Consider the following 19,617-nt stretch of genomic DNA (forward strand, 5'->3'; position numbering starts at 1 on the left):
CCAATATTTGATTAATGGGCTTTTTATCCAGCCTTTCCTCTAATAATAGCGGGCTGTATTTATTTTTTTCGGAGGCAGATGGTTTAAAATCCACACGTTCAAAAAATGTCATTGCAAGAGGAAATAGAAACAGTTCCTATGATGTTACCAGAGAAATTAAGATGTGCTGTGCAAATATGTCAGACCTGAAGCCAAGTACATGGGAGGCAGGTGGCTGAGCCCAAATGAAAGACATATGTCTTTGGTATTTGTATACCCTGTAGGTCTAGGACACAACATTCAGCAGCAAGCCAATTCAAAGGCTGTCTCGCCTTTTATCGTTAGACTCAATTCACTTTAGAACAGATTTTTTAGTTGATGTCTACTGGTTTTAGACCAATTTCATATCACCAAGTGGTTTACAAATGCTTGTTGAATAACAGCAGTAGCCTGTATTAAACACACAAGCATTATCCATATGTAATCCTTCATATACATACAGTTTCTTATAGACTATGCCATTGTTTGCGGTGTGTGGAGGATCCATTGCTCTCTTCTTTCAGCACATGTCCTGAGTCATTCAGTGAATCTGTCTGAGGCAGGGTAGGGAGGTGTGTGTGAAGTAGAGAAAAGGCTGAGTATGTAGAGGGGGGAGGAGAGCTACAGCAGGGTGATATAGACAGGCCGCAATGGGAAAGAATGCCATGTGTCTGTGGAGGACAGACAGAGAGCGAGGGAGAGGAGGAGAGAGGGAGAGTAAGGGGAGGAGGGAGCAGAAGGAGGGAGGGAATAGGTTCTGAGTGGAGAGTGGAAGCATCGTGGCTGGCCAGGGCGGACTGCTGAATGAAAGGGCCTGTTGCTCTCCGCCACCGTTCGTTTTTGTCCCGCGAAAGAGCACATGTCCAGAGCAAACATAGGAAGGCTCTCCAACAGTCAGGCACCGGGGGAAGGGACAGAATCACCACTACACACAGACCTTTTGGAATTTTGCATCTCTCCAGGAATTAGCTCTACAGGTGGCAGGGTAAACTACTATTGCAATGAGCAGGGTAAGTGGAAAGGGAGTTGAGCTGCTGTCCCGTTGGCTGTTGGTCCTACTGGTCCTACACACACCCCGACATGGGAATACCCATCCCCAGTGCCTGGATTACAAGCCCCCCTTCCAGCCACGGGAGCCTCTGGTCTTCTGTAAGGAGTACGCCAAGTTTGGTTGCTGTGACCTGGAGAAAGATGACAAGATCTCCCAAAACTTCTACAAGATCATGGACTATTTTGACTACTCGGGTTACATGACCTGTGCGAAATACATACGCACCATCCTCTGTCAGGTAAATTGAAGTCTGTCAGTTGTCGGATGTTAGCTAATGCCTCCTTATCTAAAACTTTCCACAAAAAGACAATACCTTTTTTTTCTAAGAGTGCATTTGTAGAATGGATCATCTTCACGCCTGTTTGTTTTTTAAAATTTCACTTGTAATAAAATTCTATTTCATCACAGGATATAAAACATTTTATACAGATTAATCGATCATATTTCATGAAACTATATTTCATTCCAATTTTTACACATTGACACCCCCTTCATTATTGAAATGTATGTGAACATCATGATAATTACATACCCCAGGCCTTTCCAAATGTGCACGCTGTAGATTGGAACAAATCACAGTTGGAGGGATTATGTAAGGCGTTGACGTGTCTGTTCAACCATGACATACGACAGTACTGTTACCAATGATGGATTTTGGGGCCTGAACCACAGTACCACAACATCACTACTGGATGGAATATATTTGTTCTCCTCTCCAATGAAGAGAATTGCAGACCACGTGAACGTGTCCTCAGCTTTGTTTGGTTTTGGATCTAGTGGAAATGAGCTATTGTGCTCAGCTCTCATATCAGCCATGCTAAGGTACAGGCAGTGTGGTCAGTGGCTGGAGACCCAATGCCCAAGGCCACTTAGCCAGGGTAAATTCTGCTCAATCATGCTCTTTGTCCAGACAGTTATCATAGATACAGGGGGATGCTTGTGATCTGTCAAGAGGCCCACTGACCACCAGCCAAACATCGATTTCCTCTCTGGTCACTGAACAGGATATACAGTATCATATTTCCACTGGGATAGGGAGGGAGGGCAGGAGGGAGAGGGAGGGAAGGAGGGAGAGGGAGGTGAGGAGTTGAATCCAGCTGAAGTAGTTGAAGGAACTATACCGTCTACTTGTGGTAGGATTAAGGCTGACTATTGGGTTACAAAACAATTAGTAACATTGACGTCAACCATTTGAATAAATACAGCCTATCCGATACCTCCTTCCCAACTTTGGAAGCTGAGAAGTCTCACATTTACAGTGATCGTGGCAACGTGGAACATTGAAGGGTTGTCCTATACATGTGGCACATGTGCACTCTCTCATTACTGCCCACCCCTTTTGGAAGGAGGGCCGTTTTAGAGGTTTCTTTGAGTGTATTGATGTTGACTTTGGTGACTCATGGAGGAAAGGAAACCAACACACACAGGTTTAACCCTACCAGCTCACCCTACATCGTGTACTTAACCGTTTTACTACTGTCCTTCTTTACTCTCACAGTGTTTGTGGGTGTGCGTGTGGTAGTGCTAGTCTAGGGTTGTTTCTACGATAAAATGTACAATTTAACAAAATAGAAAGCGTGCTTCACCCCCCCAAAGTCAATACTTTGTAGAGCCACGTTTTTCAGCAATTCCAGCTGCAAGTATCTTGGTGTCTCTATAAGCTTGACACATCTAGCCACTGGGATTTATGCCCATTCTTCAAGGCAAAACTGCTCCAGCTCCTTCAAGTTGGATGGGTTCCGCTGGTGTACAGCATTCTTTAAGTCACGCCACAGATTCTCAATTGGATTTAGTTCTGGGCTTTGACTAGGCCATTCCAAGACATTTAAATGTTTCCCCTTAAACCACTCAAGTGTTGCTTTGGCAGTATGCTTAGGATCATTGTCCTGCTGGAAGGTGAACTTCTGTCCCAGTCTCAAATCTCTGGAAGACTGAAACAGATTTCCCTCAAGATTTTCTCAATATTTAGCGCCAGCCATCATTCCTTCAATTCTGACCAGTTTCCCAGTTCCTGCCGATGAAAGACATACCCACAGCATGATGCTGCCACCACCATGCTTCACTGTGGGGATGGTATTCTTGGGGTGATGGGAGGTGTTGGGTTTGCGCCAGACATAGCATTTTCCTTGATGGCCAAAAATCTTGTTTTATTCTCATCTGATCCGAGTACCTTCTTCCATATTTTTGGTTTCTTTAATTAAGCAATGGCTTTTTTATGGACACTCTTCTGTAAAGCCCAGCTCTGTGGAGTGTACGTCTCAAAGTGGTCCTATGGACAGATACTCCAATTTCCACTGTGGAGCTTTGCAGCTCCTTCAGTGTTTTCTCTGGTCTCTTTGTTGCCTCTTTGATTAATGCCCTCCTTGCCTGGTCCCTGAGTTTTGGTGGGTGGCCTTCTCTTGGCATGTTTGTTGTGCCATATTCTTTAAATGTTTTAATAATTGATTTAATGGTGCTCCGTGGGATATTCAAAGTTTCAGATATTTTTTTATAACCCAAACCTGATCTATACTTCTGTAACGGTTCTCTTGTTGTGAAGGAGAGTCGGACCAAAATGCAGCGTGTAGATTGCGATCCATGTTTATTCAACTAACGTAACACAAATCTAAATACAAACACTACAAAACAATAAACGTAACGAAAACCGAAACAGCCTAATACTGGTGCACATACACACAGAACAAGGACATCAAGACACTAAGGACAATCACCCACCAAACACTCAAAGAATATGGCTGCCTAAATATGGTTCCCAATCAGAGACAACGATAAACACCTGCCTCTGATTGAGAACCACTTCAGACAGCCATAGACCTAACTAGAACACCCCACTAAGCTACAATCCCAATACATACACACCACATACAAAAACCGATGCCACACCCTGGCCTGACCAAATAAATGAAGATAAACACAAAATACTTCGAGCAGGGCGTGACAGAACCCCCCCCCCCCCAAGTGCGGACTCCCGAACGCACCTCAAAACACTAGGGAGGGTCCAGGTGGGCGTCTGTCCATGGTGGCGGCTCCGGCGCGGGACGTGGACCCCACTCACTCAATGTCTTAGTCCCCTCTCCTCGCGTCCTTGGATAGTCCACCCTCGCCGCCAACCATGGCCTAGTAGTCCTCACCCAGAACCCCACTGGACTGAGGAGCAGATCGGGACTGAGGGGCAGCTCGGGACTGAGGCAGCTCGGGACTGAGGGGAAGCTCGGGAGTGAGAGGAAGCTCGGGAGTGAGAGGAAGCTCGGGAGTGAGAGGAAGCTCGGGAGTGAGAGGAAGCTCAGGCAGGTTGATGGATCTACCAGATCCTGGCTGGCTGGTGGTTTCGGCAGATCCCGGCTGACTGGCAGATCCCGGCTGACTGGCAGATCCTGGCCGACTGGCAGTTCTGGCAGATCCCGGCTGACTGGCGGATCTGGAAGAGTCTGGTTGACTGGCGGATCTGGAAGAGTCTGGTTGACTGGCAGATCTGGAAGAGTCTGGCTGACTGGCAGATCTGGAAGAGTCTGGCTGACTGGCGGATCTGGAAGAGTCTGGCAGACTGGCAGATCTAGAAGAGTCTGGTTGACTGGCGGATCTGGAAGAGTCTGGTTGACTGGCAGATCTGGAAGAGTCTGGCTGACTGGCAGATCTGGAAGAGTCTGGCTGACTGGCGGATCTGGAAGAGTCTGGCAGACTGGCAGATCTAGAAGAGTCTGGTTGACTGGCGGATCTGGAAGAGTCTGGTTGACTGGCAGATCTGGAAGAGGCTGGCTGACTGGCGGATCTGGAAGAGTCTGGCAGACTGGCAGATCTAGAAGAGTCTGGCTGACTGGCGGATCCTGGCTGACTGGCAGATCTGGAAGAGTCTGGCTGACTGGCGGATCCTGGCAGACTGAAAGATCTGGCTGCTCCATGCTGACTGGCGGCTCTGGCTGCTCCACGCTGACTGGCGGCTCTGGCTGCTCCATGTAGGCTGACAGCTCTGGCGGCTTCTTACAGACTGGCAGCTCTGGCGGCTCCGTGCACACTGACAGCTCCTTGCAGACTGGCAGCGCCTTGCAGACTGGCAGCTCTGGCTGCTTCATGCAGACTGACAGCTCTGGCTGCTCCATGCAGACTGACAGCTCTGGCTGCTCCATGCAGACTGACAGCTCCTTGCAGACTGACAGCTCCTTGCAGACTGGCAGCTCCGTGCAGACTGGCAGCTCCTTGCAGACTGGCAGCTCCTTGCAGACTGGCAGCTCCTTGCAGACTGGCAGCTCTGGCTGCTCCATGTAAACTGACATCTCTGGCTGCTCCATGCAGGCTGGCAGCTCTGGCTGCTCCATGCAGGCTGGCAGCTCAGGCTGCGCTGAACAGGCAGGAGACTCCAGCAGCGCTGTAGAGGAGGAAGGCTCTGGCTGCGCTGAACAGGCCGGAGACTCCGGCAGCGCAGGAGAGGAGAAAGGCTCCGACAGCGCTGGAGAGGCGAGGCGCACTGTAGGCCTGATGCGTGGTGCTGGTACTGGTGGTACTGGACCGAGGACACGCACAGGAAGCCTGGTGCGGGGAGCTGCCACCGGAGGGCTGAGGTGTGGAGGTGGTACTGAATAGACCGGACCGTACAGGCGCACTGGAGCTCTTGAGCACCGAGCCTGTCCAACCTTACCTGGCTCGATGCCCACTCTAGCCCGGCCAATACAAGGAGCTGGAATATACCGCACCGGGCTATGCACCCGTACTGGGGACACCGTGGGCACCACTGCATAACACGGTGCCTGCCCGGTCTCTCTAGCCCCCCGGTAAGCACAGGGAGTTTGCGCAGGTCTCCTACCTGGCGTAGCCCTACTCCCTGTGAGCCACCCCCCAAGAAATTTTGGGGGCTGACTCTCGGGCTTCCGTCCGCGCCGCCGTGCTTGCTTCGCCAACCCCATTCTCCTGTAACCTTCTGCGCACTGCTCCATCGAATCCCAGGCGGGCTCCGGCACTCTCCCTGGGTCGACCGCCCACCTGTCTATCTCCTCCCAAGAAGTATAGTCCATACTGTACTCCTCTTTGGGCTGCTCCTGTTGCCTCTTCTCCTGCTGCACCTTTGGGCGGCTACACCTTAACCACTGCGCCACCCAGGAGGCCTAATCTATACATTTCACATAACTTGGACTACAGATATGCATCTGTTGGTCACAGAAACAGTACCTTAAGAAATGGGCCTCACAATGTGCCATGACCTGACATATCTTACATTTTGTTTAAAATTAAGGCATTTCATGCATGCTTTTATTTATGTTCCTTTTAGCAGCTATACGGCCACATTTGCCAGTTCTTACCTACTAGTTTTATATTGTACCCCCAACTCAGACATGTGGCTGTGTGTAACACATAGCACCTCCAGATTGTTCCCTTTTTACGTCACTGCCTGGGAATCATGTGATTTGCATAATCCACCCTGCAATCTACGGCCAGCAACAGATTTAAACCCTGAGTTGGCCAAGTGTTGTTGATGTTAAACACTTTGATGTAGAGTTTTTGATGGCACCGTTTATTTGACGGCACCTTTTGGGAGAGCATATCCCAGATTTAAATGGAAGGAAATGAAAAATTACTGAACAGAACTTCAGAACACATTATGCCCCTTTTGCTTAAGACTTGGAATCATTATATTATTCATCCGTTTTTGTAACAGAATTGTTTCTTTCAGTACCAGCTGTTACAGTGGTTTATATGTTTTGCATCATTGTTCCAAAGGATTACCAGTGTCAAAATGGGTGTAATTGTGTGGCTTTGACTTAATAGGGGATTGGATGTTCCAAGATGCATTTAAACAGGCCTTATTTATACCCAGAATAGTCATTACCAGCTGGTCTGGTGAGTACTGGGAGGAAAAGAGGACATGCTGAATTTCAAACGTTTACAAGCCTAGGGAGAGTTCATCATGAAAATAGCTGCACAGTATCATGAACAGACATGACATAGCATTAACATGTAGACTATGCTTTTGAAGTTTCAATTTGAGATTACACAAAGTGGCTATAGCCTACAGTTTAAGTGGTAGCTCATTATGAAAGTTATCAGCCGACAAGGTAGATCTACTGAGTTTTGCTCATAAGCGTGTGTAGTCCGAGCACCAATACCTCTGCCACTTTTCAAACAAGCTTTCCTCATCCTCACAGGAGTGCTCTCCCTACTCTGCCCACCTGTACGATGCTGAGGATGCCAACACGCCCATGAGGGAGCTGCCAGGCCTGTGCGGAGACTACTGCTCTGAGTTCTGGCACCAGTGCCGCTACACCATTAGCCTGCTCACCGACAACAACGCCACGGTGGGCATAGAGGAGGACCGCAATAAGTTCTGTAACTTCCTGGAGCTCAAAGACAGGGAGTACTGTTACCCTAACGTGCTCTCCGACGACAAGCTCAACGCCAACCTGGGAGATGTTCGGGCGGACCCCGAGGGCTGTCTCCAACTGTGCCTGCAGGAGGTGGCCAACGGTCTGAGGAACCCGGTGGCCATGGTCCACGCCGACGACGGGACTCACCGCTTCTTTGTGGCAGAGCAGCTGGGCTACGTGTGGACGTACCTGCCCAACGGCTCCCGTATTGACCGGCCCTTCCTCAACCTAACTAAGGCAGTGCTCACCTCTCCCTGGGCAGGGGATGAGAGAGGCTTCCTCTGCATGGCCCTCCACCCGCGCTTCACACTGGTGCAGAAGGCCTATGTCTACTACTCTGTGTCTGTGAAGAAGGAGGAGAGGATCCGCATTAGTGAGTTCACACTGTCCGCTGACGATATGAACCAACTAGATCACTCCTCAGAGAGGTAAGAGAAGTTTCACCAAATGACATGGACTGAATCAGAACCTGTGGGGACATGGGCTCCATTCACCTGCATGTATTTGACATTTTGAAACAATACAAATCAGCAGATTTGAAATAAAGATCTGCAACTACAATCATCCTTTCAGATTTAGAATTTAGTGATGTTTGGTCATGCATGGTTTTCTTTGTAGAACTATTTTGGAAGTGGTGGAACCTGCCTCGAACCACAACGGGGGCCAGCTTCTCTTCGGACACGATGGCTACCTCTATATCTTCATCGGCGATGGTGGAAGAGCAGGGGATCCCTTTGGCAAGTTTGGGAACTCCCAGAATAAGTGAGTCCCCATGCTCTATACATTTCAAAACTCATTCAGGGGAAACAAATTAAGGGGTGACATTTAGTTATTTAGTGTATATCTAGCCTTCACCCCATGTTGATGTTTTTTGAAGGTCAGAATGATATGTTTGCTTCAGAGACCTACATTTTTTAAGTTGAAGATATAGTTCAACAAAGGACACCTAAACAGTGGTGTCGGAGTATTATTGCAATGTGTACGCTGGGATTCAGGAAGCAATTTCAGGGAGTGTATTTAATAACTAAATGAACATAGAACAAACCAAGAAACACAGGTAGCGTACAAAATGAACACTGGAACAGAAACAATAGCACCTAGGGAAAGAACCAAAGGGAGTGACAGATATTGGGAAGGTAATCAGGAAGGTGATGGAGTCCAGGTGAGTCTGATGAGGCGCTGGTGCGCTTAACGATGGTGACAGGTGTGCATAATAATCAGCAGACTGCCGACCTCGAGCGCCGGAGAGGGAGTAGAAGTGACAATTATAGTTAATAGTGGAGTGAAACGCTTAATGTGATACATCTGGCTCTTCATAGTATACTTATTTGCAGTCATTTAACTTTTTTTTTTAATCTGGAAAATAGGAGTTCAAAAAGTTTAACCTATAGCGTGACATCTTTGTTGATGTAAATATAAGCTACAGTAAAGGGGACCACAGGGCACAATTAGTCTATTAGTGTGCTTTTAAACTGTATTACTCAATTGCCAAAGTATGTGATGTTCTCATATGGTAACATAGTGATACATGATTCTATTTTTAAAGAATGGAAAATCCTGTTGCCCTGGTAAATGTCTAGTAATTATTATATTCATGGTTGACTAATACACGTTTAGATTAAATTTGTGTCTGAGTTGTTGTCAACTTGTCATAAACAAGTTTAATATTCCAGAAGATGAATTGACACTGGAGGGTAGAAGAATCTTTTACTAAAAACTTTGACTAGAAATTGACAAGCTCTCAACATTGAGAGAGTGATAAATGTATGGATTGAAGCGCAATTAACTTTATACAGGACCTTCAGCAATGCCACTCAGCAGCTATTCATGAAAGTGCGATTTTATGACCTTACTTGTCAATGGCGCCAATGCTTTGGTAACATTGGGAGAGAAATCACCATCTATGACCTCAACCCCTGAGCATTTGACATGACAAACACTCAGCTCAAGGCTATATGTACATTCATGTAGACAGACAGTACAGTTGTTCACAATATTAGCCTTGGCACGGTATGTTTAGCTTTCTCCTGGCAGGGGCCAGGGCAGGGGTTGGCAGTGCCCAGAATCTACATAGTGTCACAGGGCCATTCAGAAAGGACTCAAAGGCAGCCCAAAACATTTTGCTGAAAGTGACCTGCCTCTATAGTTATAACACCGTGACAGAATTGTACACACAGTGATATTATGAGAAACTCTAAACCCTTCTTTGAGGAAAAACATCACTGAGCTCTGGACAGTCTGTGTCTTAGAATGCACTTTATTTTGAACCATGGGCAAGGACAGGGCATAGCAGTACCAGTCAGGTTGTGAGTGCCACCCCCACAGCGCTTTGGTCAGTGGCCAGAGTCTGGACCTGCTGTGTCAGGCTAAATATTTATGGAGAATGTTGTCGGGCGATGTCCGGCATTTTCTTACCATGTGATAATCACTACAGTCTTGCATAGTTGAGCTTGAAGGGACGTTTGCCACTCCTTTTAAAGACCCGAACGGAGGTAGAATATCTGCTATTCTGTTCAGAATATTACGATGTAGATGTAAAAGGAGGCTGGTGGGAGGAGCTATAGGAAGACGGGCTCATTGTAATGGCTGGAATGAAATAAATGGAACGGTATCAAACGAATCCCAAAAATATGGAAAACACGTGACTGACTCCGTTCCATTCATTCTATTCCAGCCACAACAATGACCGCATCCTCCTAATTTCAACAGTGGCATGAGTAAGTATTTATTTGGACAGTGAAGCTAAAACAATTCATTTGGCTCTATACTTCAGCATTTTGGATTTGAGATCAAATGTTTTATATAAGGTGACAGTACAGAATGTCACCTTTTTATTTGAGGGTATTTTCATACATATCTGTTTTATCATTTAGAAGTGAAAGCATTTTGTGTATCTAATCCCCCCCATTTGAAGGTGTCATAAGTATTTGGACAAATTCACTTATAGTGTATTAAATGTAGTCAAAAATTGAGTATTTGGTCCCATATTCTTAGCACGCATTGACTGCATCAAGCTTGTGACCCTACAAACTTGTTGGAGGCATTTGCAGTTTGCATTGGTTGTGTTTCGGATTATGCTGTGCCTAGTAGAAATGAATGGTAAATAATGTATTATGTCATTAGAGTCCGTTTTATTGTAAATAGGAATAGAATATGCTTCTGAACAGTTCTACATTAATGTGGATGTTACCATGATTACAGATAATCATGAATGAATCGTGAATAATGATGAGTAAGAGAAAGTCACAGAGGCAGAAATATCATTCCTCCTAAAGAAAAATGCTTTTGGGGGCATAATCTTTGTGCATCTATAACTTTCATTAATCATAAATGTCTTTGATGACTGTTGTGACACACCAGCCTGGTCTCGTACCATAGTAAAAGTAAATCAAGGACAGTCAAATTAGCATGACACGTTACAGTTGTTATGACTAATGTTTAGCAACCCATACGTTGCAAGTTCAAATTTCATCACGGATAACTTTAGCATTTTGGCTAATTAGACATTTTTCAACGACTTACTACTTCACTGTTTTGCAACTACTTAGCACGTTAGCTAACCTTAACCTAACTCCTAAACTTAACCCTAACCCCTAGCCTATATAACGTTAGCCACCTTGCCACCTAGCTAGAATTTGTATGTCGTATATTTAGCAAATTCCTAACATATTGTACATTTTGCAAAGTCGTAACATATAATACAGATTGTAATTTGGAACATATCATACTAAAAGGAGTGTCTCAGATTTACGTACAGAATAATACAAAACGTTCTGAGACCAGGTTGGATACACATACACAAATGAAAAACAATGACAGAAGCCTACACTAAAATACTCAGACATTTTCCTATGAGTACAACTCAGTTAAACCCATGTGTGTGTAGGTCCACTCTGTTGGGCAAGGTGCTGCGTCTCGATGTGGACAACAACGATGACGTGGAACCCTACAGCATCCCATCGGACAATCCTTTCCTGGGGGAGAAGGGCTCGCTGCCTGAGATCTACGCCTACGGGGTGCGTAACATGTGGCGCTGCTCCATCGACCGGGGCGACCTCATCGCGGGGCAGGGTCGTGGCCGACTGTTCTGCGGGGACGTGGGACAGAATAAGTTTGAAGAGGTGGACCTCATCGTCAAGGGTGGCAACTATGGCTGGAGAGCCAAGGAGGGCTTCTCTTGCTATGACAACAGACTGTGTCACAACTCCTCTCTTGGTGAGTAGGCTATTCCTCCAACAGAACTTGGTAGAGGTGGCAGACTGCTTCTCTATGAAGAATCAATTCATTATTTGGTGAAGAGATTCAGATATGTATTAAATCCCTTAAGCAGTGTAAAAATATTTTCTCCTCAGATGACATCCTGCCTATTTTTGCTTACCCCCACAAACTGGGGAAGTCGGTCACTGGAGGCTACATATACCGCGGCTGCCAGATGCCTAATCTCAATGGCCTCTACATATTCGGGGATTTCATGAGTGGGTGTGTGTTTATACAACGTTATACTGATTAAAATGCACAAAATGTTTCATAGATTGTCATGCCTCGAAAAAAAGTTGATACACAAATGTTCTTAATATTGAAAGATCATTGACAAATGTTTCAAATGCCCTAAAACTCACTTGACACATGCACAATCTGAGTGACTCCTTCTGTGTCTAGGCGCCTGATGTCACTGAAGGAGAACCAAAGCACTGGGAAGTGGGAGTACAAGGAGATCTGTATGGGAAAAGACCAGACGTGCCGATTCCCCAAACTTATCAACAGCTATTACAAATACATAATTTCCTTTGCTGAAGATGAGGCAGGTAACCTTGACAACTAGCTTTGCATGTTTTTCTGTCTTTTTTGTGTTTTGTTTGTACTGATCCTTACATGAAAAGGCCATTAGGGGATGCATGCTGCTTGTGAATTCAGTCACCCAAGACAACCATGGAAAATTGTCTGCTTCTCTGAGTTATTTAATGATGAGCCTCTGCTGCTTTCGAACAGAAATAAAGAAATAACACACCCAGTTCAAACCCAGTGGTGTGCCACTTATCTGAAGCTAAAGAGCATGCACTAAGTCTCAACAAGCAAACTTTTTCAGAATACTTGACTTCAAAGCTGATTTGAGTAGAGTGGGAAGGGGTTCAAAAGAAACGGGCTGTCTTGATTTCACTTTGAAAGTGTTGCATATCTTTGTGCTGGGTCTTAGATCCTTTTTTCCTCTTGTTTCTAGGGGAGCTGTACTTCCTGGCAACGGGAGCTCCCAGTGCGTCTGCCAGAGCGGGGGTGATCTATAAGATAGTGGATCCATCCAGGTATTAAACAAGGGTCACAGTGTCCCAACAGCCAGGGGGCTTTCTGGGAATTCATCCCTATCTTGGATTAATGGCAGATTCCCAAAACAGACATACCTTTGCCAGATATACTAATGTTTATTGTCCATCCAATTATTGATGTGGTCTTCAATCCCCCTGTGTTTGTTTAGTATATCTCTTACTTTAACTATGTAATCAGCTAATGTAATCACTCTGTGTCACGCTAAGGGAATATCTGCTAAATCTTTTACCATAACGGCAATTTACTGAATATAATGTGCTTATCAATGATAGAACTGTTCTCCATGTGGTTATTATAATGTATGATTCAAATGACTCTATACTGTATTAGTAGGAGATAGAGCTGTCATGGGCAGCATTAAAATCAATGGATTGTTTGATGGATTTCTCTCACCATCTAGGAGAGCACCTCCAGGCAAGTGCAGCTTCAAGCCAACTCTTGTCAAGATTAAAGGCAAGCTGATTCACTTCCACCCGAAGGAGGGTAAGTGACACCACAAACAAACACGCGTTCCTTTGCAGGCCATCATGAGTCACAGCGCAACACATCTCAGTCAGTTGGAGTGCTCTAAAGGGCTGTTTCTTTCGCTCTACAGAGTTTGTCATTGACAAGAAGCCGACGACCACCGCTGCGCCCACTATTACTGCGAGAACAACAGCTACCACCACGCTCCGTACTCCTCCGACCACCCTGCGCTCCATGACGACGAGACCTACCTACACACCTCCAACTGCAACCCTGAAGGCTACTGCTAAACCTGCAACGATAAGGGCTACAGTTGAACCTCTAACAACACGAGCTACTGTTAAACCTGTAACAACACCTTCCAATCCCACCTCAATGCAGCAGAGGACTACTGGTACCGCTACACCTGCACAGACCATCTCATGGAGGCAGGTAATGACGGCTAGGCCAGGTCAAGCCACCACTCCTTCCCGGCAGAGACCGTCGTTGTCCTACACCAGGCCCACTGTTACCCCGAAGCCCCGACCACTATTGACAACTGGAGCCAGAAGGCCCTCTCCACCAACAGCACGACCCTTGACCCGACCGCAACCACACGCCACAGTCAGACCCTTTCCACTAGGAGTTACGACCAATCGGCCACAGACAACACCAAGGCCTACGTACTGGACAGCTGCAACAAAGCACACCACCCAGAGGCCTAACTTCACTCTCTCAAAGGCCCAGGACAAGTTCCTGAAAGGGCAGAGTGACAAGACAGAACATTCCACAGGGAACCGAGTCAACAAGAAGAACCGGGGTTCCAAACCTGGGAAGCAGCGGCGCCGGAAGCATCGGGCTGGGTCGGTGCGGCTGATCAGTGCAGAGCAGCTGTCGGATCGTGGGCGGGTGGAGATTTACATACGGGGGGAGTGGGGCACAGTATGTGATGACTTGTTTAATAGTAAAGCGGCTACGGTGGTCTGCCAGCAACTAGGCTTCCCTGTAGCCCTGCGTGTGGCTAAACGGGCAGAGCTGGGGGGTGGCAGTGGCAGTATCCTGCTAGATGATGTGGAGTGTGAGGGCACAGAGAGGACGTTACTGGACTGCAAACGGGCAAAGTTGGGCAAGCACAATTGTGCACACGATGAGGATGTGGGGGTGGTGTGTGGCTACCACCACGACGAGGATAAATAATGAGCCAAAGGATGTCCACAAAGGATCATTACTACTCTCCTGTGCTTGAACAGAAACGTCTTCTATGTACTGTGGTCAGACACATCTCACCGCTCTACTCCCCCACATATACTCATGTAAACACACACACGAATTCATGATGATTATCAACAATTGTTGATTGTAGAATAGACTTTCTGATACTTCACCTCAGAGGCAGCAACCATTTCCTTCCCTTCACTTGCCTCCCTGCCAGAAAAATGTATATCACTTTACAATATTGCCCTCTGCTGGGGAGAAAAGGCATACATGTTGTTGAAAACCTTGTTATTTTTTACATTGTATGAATTGATAATCACATCTATATATATATGTTTTCTTTTTAATACAAAAAAAAGTGATATCAGTCAAAATAATAATGATGATATAAGTGAGGAAAATGCTGGACATTGTGTGCTTTATTATTGTATAATTTGACAGATTATATTTGTAAACTGTTTTCAAGGTACAGGGTGCCTTTGAGATTAATAAACTGAGATTTAAATTTCATTCCTGCTCCTCATTTATACTCAAGCATCACCCATGGAGAACCAGATAAAACTACACTGTTATCCAGAGGACTAATGCTGGGTTCACGTGCTAGTCAGAACTAGGAAACTCAGAAATGTCTGACTTGCCAATAGCTTGTAGTTATACAGGAGCCAAGCTGCGTTCAACCATTCAGCAAGTTGGGCATTTCCGAGTTTCCTAGTTCCGACTAGCGCGTGAACGCGGCATAATGCTGGACCCTAAGGGAGAGGGTGGTTTCATGTGCTCATGGGAAATTGGGAAGTCGTAAATACAACATGAATGTGTTCGTGTCTTTGAAGTCTGAACAATTATTCAACCAATGAGATGTTAGCTATCTTGATAATCTAGCTAACATTGCTAATAATAAAGTTAGCTAGCTTGCTTAACATTGACACATGGTCAAACTAGCTATACTACTGTTCAAAAGTTTGGGGTCACTTAGAAATGTCCTTGTTTTTGAAAGAAAAGCTATTTTTTTGTCCTTTAAAATAACATCAAATTGATAAGCATACAGTGTAGACATTGTTAATGTTGTAAATTACTATTGTAGCTGGAAACAGCAAATTGTTTATGGAATATCTACATAGGCGTACAGAGGCCCATTATCAGCAACCATCACTCCTGTGTTCCAATGGCACGTTGTGTTAGCTAATCCAAGTTTATAATTTTAAAAGGCTAATTGATCATTAGAAAACCCTTTTGCAATTATGTTAGCACAGCTGAAAACAAAGAACTTTCTTCTGAAACTCGTCAGTCTTGTCTTGTTCTGAGAAATGAAGGCTATCCCATGCGAGAAATTGCCAAGAAACTGAAGATCTCGTACAGCGCTGTGTACTACTCTCTTAAAAGGACAGCGCAAACTGGCTCTAACCCGAATAGAAAGAGGAGTGGGAGGCCTCGGTGCACAACTGAGCAAGAGGACAAGTACATTAGAATGTATAGTTTGCGAAACAGATGCTTCACAAGTTCTCAACTGGCAGCTTCATTAAATAGTACCCGCAAAACACCGGTCTCAATGTCAACAGTGAAGAGGCGATTCCGGGATGCTGGCCTTCTAGGCAGAGTTCCTCTGTCCAGTGTGTTCTTTTGCCCATCTTAATCTTTTATTTTTATTGGCCAGTCTGAGATATGGCTTTTCTTTGCAACTCTGCCTAGAAGGCCAGCATCCCGGAATCGCCTCTTCACTTTTGACGTTGAGACTGGTGTTTATTTTTTTTGGTCTATCTGTACTTGACATTAATATTTCTAATGCTTAGCAGGACAGAAAATAATCTAATTCAAGCACTTATTAAGAGAACATCCATGGTCATCCCTACTGCCTCTGATCTTGCAGACTCACTAAACACATTTGTTAATTATGTCTGAGGGTTGAACTGTGCTTCTGGCTTTCCTTAAATAAAAAATAACAAGAAAATGGTGCTGCCTGTTTTGCTTAAAATAAGGAATTAGAAATGATTTAAACTTTTACTTTTGATAATGAGGGATGGATCGGAATTTACATAATGGGTAGCTGAATGAAAATGGTGGAGGGTCATGCTTGATCAATTTCAGTCAAGGGGTTTATTTAGTTTTTAAAATCTAGTCCAGGGGAGGGTCGTGTAATTTGTAATTGACTAAATGTCTATATTTCTCACTGTTTTAGAATGAGTTGCTTATAAAGCTATAGATTGGTGTGTGCCCGATGCCGCCCCTCATCTCTGATTGTCTGCTTGGCGCGCAATATCAAGTGTCCCTATAGGCTATTTAGTGTGGTCTCAATCAAATTATCCATAGCCTATAAACTACGAAGTGCATGCTCGGAGAAGCACAGAGCAAAGTTATTTTTCTAAAATGGCTGCTGAGATGGTGTAAATAAAACTAGGCTGCATTACACGCTGCAATGGATATTCCATCCTGAGGCCGATTATATAAAGTGATCTATAACAGCGCTTTGGTCAGCGATGCTTTATGCTAGGAACAAGCTGTAAAAGACATGACTCCAATGCATATGGGGATATCGTTGTTATTCAGAGGCTGAGCTACAACCTTCTATACCCGAGGAGACAAGAAATGTACTCTGCTTGGGAAATAATCGAATTCTGTCACTATCACTTGATTAAGCTATTCACTTTCCGTACAATAGATGTTTAAACCCAGACAGCTTTTAGGGAAACACTTGTGACCTTCTCTCGTTGGGTTAAGCCACGGAAGAAGAGTAGCCAGCAGTTAAAACTTACATTTTTCTTCGTTGGTAGACCTACTCTGTCTGGGGTGGAAAGGTAGGCCTTATATTTGAATGTACAGTACCGTGCTCAGATTCCTAATAATGTTTCATATTTTATTATTTGCAAACAGGTTCGTTGCAAACAAGACACAATGAAATGTCATTGGAGACATATGATAAGAGGAACACATGCCTATCTCTCTGTCCATTCTTAGCCTGTAGATTCAGTAACTTGTGTGGTATTTAAAAAATATTCTGCTAATATGTCAAATTGCGTAGAATTGCATGAAATGTTTATAAAAGGCTATTTTTGCTTTGACTATATAGGAGATCTTTCCACCCCTACTCTCGTCCATAGTGGTCTGCAGATACACAACCGTTTGGCCCGGAGTCCTGTGCGCTATCAAAATTCCCATGTAATGCTTACAGGACAAAGAACAGTTTCTAAAACTGCATATCCAAGGCTCTGGTCTGTCCAAGAACTTATGGTAAATGGTAGACATGTTCTCTCCAATCCACATGTTTTAATGATTATTTTGGGTATAGAAGAGGGGGTCACATGTTTTAATTATTATTTGGGGTATAGGGGAGGGTCACTTGTTATTTTTTTCAAGTGTTCAGGGAGGGTTTAGGTAAATAAGGGAGGGCCACCCATTTTCATTTCAGAGAGGTCCGATTTTCTCCATGTAATCTTTATTATGAATAACTCCCTTAAGTATTTTTTAGCAATTATATTTACTTTTGATACTTAAGTATGTTTAAAAACAAATACTTTCAGACTTTTACTCAAGTAGTGTTTTACTGGGTGACTTTCACCTTTACTTCAGTAATTTTCTATTAAGGGAGCTGCTCTTGTACAACAATGACAATTGGGTACTTTTTCCACCACTGCTTGTAATACCTATTTGAAGGGTCATTCAAGTGTAATTTCCCACTGGGAACTATGAGTATGGAAGGAGATAGACATTTACATTACATTTACATTTAAGTCATTTAGCAGACGCTCTTATCCAGAGCGACTTACAAATTGGTGCGTTCACCTTAAGACATCCAGTGGAACAGCCACTTTACAATAGTGCATCTAAATCTTTTAAGGGGGGGGGGGGGGGTGAGAAGGATTACTTTATCCTATCCTAGGTATTCCTTAAAGAGGTGGGGTTTCAGGTGTCTCCGGAAGGTGGTGATTGACTCCGCTGTCCTGGCGTCGTGAGGGAGTTTGTTCCACCATTGGGGGGCCAGAGCAGCGAACAGTTTTGACTGGTATAGCTGCCAAAAGGTTGAGGTATCATTAGGATTGTAAGAAAATCCATACGTAAATGGTTAGGATGGTAAGAAAAGCCATGCTTGAAACATAAAAGGTAAACTTTAAATTAGATCTGTAAACATATGTTACGACTATGAATTAACATTTAGACTTTAAATTATTATTTTAAGTCTCCCTTTACTCGGTTACAGATCTTTTTTTATATGTACAAACTTTCGTCAGTAATGTGGCATCAGCGAGCTTCAATGCCATACAACTCTCCTTCCGTGGCCTCCAATTGCTCTTAAATACAAGTAAAACTAAATGCATGCTCTTCAACCGATCACTGCCTGCACCTGCCCGCCTGTCCAACATCACTACTCTGGACGGCTCTGACTTAGAATATGTGGACAACTACAAATACCTAGGTGTCTGGTTAGACTGTAAACTCTTCTTCCAGACTCACATCAAACATCTCCAATCCTAAATTAAATCTAGAATTGGCTTCCTATTTCGCAACAAAGCATCTTTCACTCATGCTGCCAAACATACCCTTGTAAAACTGACCATCCTACCAATCCTCGACTTCGGCGATGTCATTTACAAAATAGCCTCCAATACCCTAATCAATAATTTGGATGCAGTCTATCACAGTGCCATCCGTTTTGTCACTAAAGCCCCATACACTACCCACCACTGTGACCTGTACGCTCTCGTTGGCTGACCCTCGCTTCATACTCGTCGCCAAACACACTGGCTCCAGGTCATCTACAAGACCCTGCTAGGTAAAGTCCCCCCTTATCTCAGCTCGCTGGGCACCATAGCAGCACCCAGCTGTAGCACGCGCTCCAGCAGGTGTATCTCTGGTCACCCCCAAAACCAAATTCTTCCTTTGGCCGCCTCTCCTTCCAGTTCTCTGCTGCCAATGACTGGAACAAACTACAAAAATCTCTGAAACTGTAAACACTTATCTCCCTCACTAGCTTTAAGCACCAGCTGTCAGAGCAGCTCACAGATTACTGCACCTGTACATAGCCCATCTATAATTTAACCCAAACAACTACCTCTTTCCCTGTATTTATTTATTTATTTTGCTCCTTTGCACCCCATTATTTCTATCTTTGCACATTCTTCCACTGCAAATCAACCATTCCATTGTTTTACTTGCGATATTGTATTTACTTCGCCACCATGGCCTTTTTTTGCCTTTACCTCACTTATCTCACCTCACTTGCTC

General features: G+C 44.7%; 1 protein-coding gene across 1 annotated transcript; it reads left to right on the forward strand.

Annotated features, from left to right (window-relative positions):
• Window positions 1-733: 733 nt before the first annotated feature.
• Window positions 734-14,913, forward strand: LOC115137049 (HHIP-like protein 1). Its single transcript, XM_029673066.2, has 9 exons — window positions 734-1,307; window positions 7,204-7,850; window positions 8,041-8,184; window positions 11,309-11,637; window positions 11,775-11,901; window positions 12,082-12,227; window positions 12,641-12,722; window positions 13,145-13,227; window positions 13,340-14,913. Exons 1-9 carry the CDS (start codon window positions 1,020-1,022, stop codon window positions 14,383-14,385), a joined length of 2,892 nt encoding a protein of 963 aa, XP_029528926.2. The 5' UTR covers window positions 734-1,019; the 3' UTR covers window positions 14,386-14,913.
• Window positions 14,914-19,617: the final 4,704 nt, after the last annotated feature.

Source organism: Oncorhynchus nerka, linkage group LG11 (assembly GCF_034236695.1).
Source record: "Oncorhynchus nerka isolate Pitt River linkage group LG11, Oner_Uvic_2.0, whole genome shotgun sequence".
Lineage (NCBI taxonomy): Eukaryota > Metazoa > Chordata > Actinopteri > Salmoniformes > Salmonidae > Oncorhynchus > Oncorhynchus nerka.